At 35.1% G+C, this 5,906-nt stretch overlaps 1 protein-coding gene across 1 annotated transcript in view; it reads left to right on the top strand.

Moving 5' to 3' along the window:
* The window catches only part of LOC107491268 (proline-rich receptor-like protein kinase PERK9), a gene marked incomplete in the record, with an annotated part of 5,587 nt that extends 1,198 nt beyond the window's left edge, over positions 1–4,389 (top strand). The window contains 8 exon segments of the mRNA XM_016112082.3: positions 3–560; positions 777–1,187; positions 1,264–1,350; positions 1,840–1,910; positions 1,998–2,074; positions 2,183–2,330; positions 3,570–3,731; positions 3,809–4,389. Of these exon segments, the coding sequence (XP_015967568.1) occupies positions 3–560; positions 777–1,187; positions 1,264–1,350; positions 1,840–1,910; positions 1,998–2,074; positions 2,183–2,330; positions 3,570–3,731; positions 3,809–3,979 (1,685 nt within the window).
* Positions 4,390–5,906: the final 1,517 nt, after the last annotated feature.

Raw genomic sequence — 5,906 nt, 5'->3', positions numbered from 1 at the left:
TGCGCCACCACGAGGCTCCCCTCCCCCGCCACGGTCTGCGCCACCACCAAAAACTTCGCCTCCACCTCAACCATCCGTGCCGCCTCCGGCGAATTCCTCACCCCCAAGTCCCGCATCTGTGCCGCCGCCAAGATCATCGCCACCACCGGCATCAACCCCTCCTCCCCAAAATTCATCTCCTCCTTCGACTTCCACGTCTCCCCCAAGATCTGCACCTCCTCCTCCTCCTCCCACAACACCTAGCACTCAACCGGCTCCTTCAAATTTTCCACCTAGGTCATCATCATCCCCACCACCGCCAAATCAGTTGGCGCCGCCTCCGGCATCCATTCTTACTCCACCTGGAAACGGATCACAGACAGAGAATTCAGGTCCTACAGCTGGAGGTGGTAATGGAATTGGTACCGCTGCAATAGTGGCTATCAGTGTAGTGGCGGGAATTCTGCTGTTTGGGATCATTGGAGTTGCAATTTGGTGCACGATAAAGAGGAAAAAGAAAAAGGTGCTGAGCAATGGTGGTTACGTCATGCCAACAACTCCTGCCTCATCTCCTGATTCAGGTAATACTAAGCTAAAAACATTGGGCACTAATGGTTTCTTTAATAATTTTGTCTTCTTTTTATTTGGTGGTTTGTTTACTTTTGAAATTTAATAAGACCAAGCTTTTCATTATTTTGGGGCATATGATGTTTGCTTTGATAAACCATTTATAGTACATAATAACTTTCCTCATTTATTGGCCATTAAATTAGTTAAATGTTGTGACTTTTGTCCAGATTCCTCATTCTATAAGACGCATTCTTCAGCTCCTCTTGTACAAAGCGGCTCTGGCAGTGATGTTTTGTATACACCATCTGATCCTGGTGGACTAGGCCACTCAAGGTCGTGGTTTTTGTATGAAGAATTAATCAAGGCCACAAATGGTTTCTCAACTGAAAATCTCTTAGGCGAAGGTGGATTTGGTTCCGTGTATAAAGGATACCTGCCGGATGGGAGAGAGATAGCGGTCAAACAGCTGAAAATTGGTGGTGGTCAGGGAGAGAAAGAATTCAAAGCTGAAGTCGAGATTATTAGTCGCATACATCATCGTCATCTGGTTTCACTGGTTGGATATTGTATTCAAGATACCAGAAGACTGCTTGTCTATGACTATGTCCCCAATAATACCCTTTATTTTCATCTACATGGTAAAGCTTTTGCGAGGGCTAAATTGTTGTTTCATGATGTTCTTTGGTTATGCTAAACTAAAATTGAAATTTGCAGGGGATGGTAGGCTGGTGTTAGAGTGGGCAAACCGTGTTAAAATTGCAGCTGGTGCAGCTCGAGGGATAGCTTATCTCCATGAAGACTGTAATTATCAATCCTTATCGTTTTAATTAGGGTCTTGACATGTGCATACATGCATATCGGCCATCTTTTCTCTTGGAGATTTTGATATTTGAGATTAGCAAGAAACTGAATTATAATTTTGCGGGGCTACTAGTTAATGATGGTTGATAGAATATGCTTCTCTCAAGTTCTTTTTGCTAATCTGAATTTTGAAACATGATCGTCGAACTAAGGAACGGAATGATAAATGTCCATTTCTATAGTAAGATACCTAAGAAGATCTACATGCATTAATTTTTCTTGATAATCAAGGATGTTGTGATTTTATAGGAAATCTTGTTATGTTGAAGTCAGGTACACTCCAGCAAAGTTTTGATGAATTAGTCCAAGAAATCGTTTTCTGGTGTGAATTCCGTATTATAGTAAATCATCCATGTAAATGACCACATCTAGTGCAATATAGCTTTTGTTGTATTGTTATTTATGCTGTTAACTGTTTTGCACTTTCAGGTAATCCTCGGGTTATTCACAGGGATATCAAGTCATCGAACATTCTTTTAGATTACAACTTCGAGGCTAAAGTATGTACCGTTTTACTTGTTCAAAGTTCAATCTCAATGGTTCTATTTTGTATTCTAATCTTAGTACTACTACTTCTAATGCTATAGGTTTCAGATTTTGGGCTAGCAAAATTAGCCCTAGATGCAAATACACATATAACCACACGAGTCATGGGAACTTTTGGGTCGGTATTCATTAATACACCTCCAATCTAATGTGTCTCTTATATTATTTTAGATTGCTCTGAGACTAACGATCTATAAACATTGATTTCTTTTTTGTTCTCTTAAAGGTACGTAGCCCCTGAATATGCATCCAGTGGCAAATTGACTGAGAAGTCTGATGTATATTCCTTTGGGGTTGTGCTCTTGGAGCTCATTACTGGGCGGAAGCCAGTAGATACATCTCAACCCTTGGGAGATGAGAGTTTAGTTGAATGGGTAAATATCCATGCCAGTCTTGTTCATATTGCTCTTTTTTGCAACTGCATCTAATTTTTGATAATGTGGTTTGAGATACCATCAGTGTCTATTTAGGCTCCGTTTGGTTGATGTATAGGATGAGACATAGACAGAAAGACACAGACATTAAAGACGTAGACATAAAATATTTGTGTCTATGTATTGTGTTTGGCAAAAATAATGAACAAGACATACAAATATTTGGAAAAGACTGAATTACCCTTCATTCAAAAAAGGTTTGGAGAGATAGGAGGACAAATTTTGAAAATTTAAAAATTGAATAAGGGTAAAAGAGTAAAAAATTAGTGTCTCACAAGTTGTGTCTCTGTCTCACCAAATTGAAGGTACACAAATTTGGTGTCTCTGTGTCCATCCGTGTCCTCCTATATCCTTCGAAAATCTGTCTCACCAAACCAAACAGCGGACATGTCTCATTGAGACATGGACATCAACCAAACGCTACCTTATATTCATATGGGGTTTGATCGTTCTTGGCCCTTGCAGTCTTGATAATCAATCATGATCTGTGCTTTTATCCTTTTGAAAATTTCATCCTTTATCACAGTCACTTAAAATGGTTAAAACTTTGTCAACCATCCACTGAATCCGCAGTTGCAAAATTTCATCCCTAGTAAATTTTGAATGACACTAGGTCTGTTTCTGTTAGAAATTCTAACACCATTGTTGAAATTGAATCAATCATACGGGAAAGTGAGGATGCTTTTAAAAGGATCAAAGGGAGTTAATCAATGTTATGAAAAACTTCTGTACTTTCTTGAGAATTCCAGTGCCCATGTTGCATAGAATGCTAGAATTTAGGAATGACAGGTTCAACTTAAGTGGCTTCACATCCATACAAAGTGGTTGCCGTTCCATGCCTCCATCTCTCTATAGATTGCAATCTTTTGATGATCAAATACTGAATTTCATGTTTTTAAATTTTGAGGCATTTGATAATTTAACAAGATGATGAGTGTAAGTTTCAAGATTGAGGTCACTGAACATCGCATAAATGTTAAATTTGTACTTACAGAATGTGACATTTTGGTTAGACATGTAATAGTGTGCTTGCATCGGTAAATTATGCATACATACATCAGAAGAATTTAAAGTTCAACAGTTAGATATGCGACTATCGGGTCTAAACTTTACTTAAAATCATTCTTTAATGTTCACAATTCATCAGCCTTTCCTCACAGAAGCAATTTTCCTTTTCAGGCTCGACCATTATTGAGTCATGTACTTGATAGTGGGGAGTTGGGGATTTTGACGGATCCAAGGCTAGAAAAGAATTATGTTGAAAGTGAAATTTTCTGTATGATAGAAGTTGCTGCATCTTGCGTTCGACACTCAGCTGCAAAGAGGCCTCGCATGGGACAGGTAATTGCTGTAAGTGTAAAATATGATTTTTGTCCCTAACGTAGACGTTAGTGCTAATGAGTTGTTTTGCTTAATAGGTTGTTAGAGCTTTTGATAGCTTAGGAGCTTCTGACCTAACGAATGGATTGCGAGTTGGAGAAAGCGAGGCTTTTAACTCTGCGCAGCTNNNNAGATTGTTTAGGAGAATGGCATTTGGTGATCAAAATTATAGCACCGATTTCTTTAGCAAGGGTAGTTCAAATACGTGAAAGGCACTAGCTACGCGGAGGCTTATTTTTGGACCAAAATAACTTAGTCAAGTTAAGCCGAGGAATGGCCATGGCTGAATATAATTGGATGAAGATGATGGATCAGCTAAGGTGCATCAATGCTTTTGGTTCTGGAATTGGCTGCATCAGTTTCACACCGTTGAATCTGTGATAGAATTTCATCATTCTTTTATCATTGTTAGCTGTTCTTTGGCAGCAATTTTGTTCCTGTAATTATCTGTAAAGAAGTCGCTTTTGTACGTATTGATCGTAGAGAATAAATTAATTGATTTTGTTACATAGAATCATAAAATAGATGTGTAGCCTCTTCGGATGCCCAATGTATATGTTCTCTTGAATTTCTAAAAAGAACGAACATGATGGATCATGAAGTTATTGATAATTTAAAATAGGTGGAAATTCAGCTGCGGTCGACTTCATGTGAAGCGATATTTGAGAGTCGTTAGATGAAAATTTAACCCCTTTAAAATATTTTATTTTCGTTTTTAATATTTTATTTCGTTATATTTTCTATCAAAATTATTTTTTTGAAAAGAAATATTTTTTTCCTCTGTTATTATGCTTTTCCCTTTTTTTATGTTTTGCTAATTTCATTCATAAATTACTATAATTTTTATTATGATTACAACAATTATAATTGCTGTAGTTATTTAGAAAATGATAGCGGAGGGAATAAATATTTTTAGTAAGTAATGAATAAAACTGACTAAAACATTATTTTAAAAGAAAAAAAAATAAAATAATGAATACAATTACTACTGACAACGTAACATTAACAAATCAATTTAGATGAAATTTGGATTTTTCATGTCTATGACGGTTCTCTCACGTCTACAAAACTGTCAAATAGACCTAATTAATGATAACTATATGGCTAGATGTTTGTTTTGACTTGAGTGTGAAGTACGGAAGCGTGTCTGTTTGACTTGATGAACAAATAGTTCTAGCGCATTTTTGTCACCAACTCGTGTAAGGTAAAATGGCAAGATGATAGAGGTAAACTCTTGCTTTGCTATATAGTATATAGTCTTTTCTTCGGAAGATGTAGGTGTAGTAGGGTCACTTTCTTAGTTTCTTTTAACCATGGACCATACGGATAACATCTAACAACACCCCTCTCATTTAATTACGGTTTATTTTGAACATACTATTGGTAGTCGAAAATATTATATTTTAAAAAAAATACTGAATTCGAGATTTAATAAATTTGTATCTTAAATAGTAAAGGTTCGTATTGAAAAAGTTTATGGTAGAAAATATGAAGCAGGAACTAATCGAGGATGTTGGATGATATGTTCGAATCGAAGAGTTCAAGAGTCGAAGGTTATTTTCAGCAGTTATTTATGCTAGGCAAAAGAAACGAGGACAGTTGTTTAAAGACTAAGGAACGTGAAAGTTACATCTCAATCTGATTGGTTGAAGATACTTATAAATAGGGTATGTCTTAAATGAGCACAATATGTATTTATTAGATGCGCCACATTTATATAGATCATTAGATTTGATTAGATGAAAATCAAAGGCTAATATAAAAGAAGAGCATTGATAGACTCTAATAAATACAGAATATCCTAGTACATAAATAAATACTTTAAATGATAATATTTTAATACACAATACTTTAAATGGCAACAAAATATTTTATTTTTAAATAATTAAATATAAAATATATAAATATAAAAAATATGAGTATTCTTTATTCATTAAGATTAATTATTATGCAAAAAATTTTTATAATATTAAAAAATTATATTAAAATGATGTTTTAAATTGTAGCATAAAAATACAAATAATTAAAATTTTATTTTATATTACTTGATAAATAATTAGATTATTATATTCAATACTTATTAACTAACTATTTTTGTTAAAAATATTATTATATAATATAATTTTTTATTAAATA

Source organism: Arachis duranensis, chromosome 5 (assembly GCF_000817695.3).
Source record: "Arachis duranensis cultivar V14167 chromosome 5, aradu.V14167.gnm2.J7QH, whole genome shotgun sequence".
Classification (NCBI taxonomy): Eukaryota; Viridiplantae; Streptophyta; class Magnoliopsida; order Fabales; family Fabaceae; genus Arachis; species Arachis duranensis.
The sequence above is the reverse complement of the archived record's forward strand: the minus strand, read 5'-3'. Positions and strand labels throughout refer to the sequence as shown.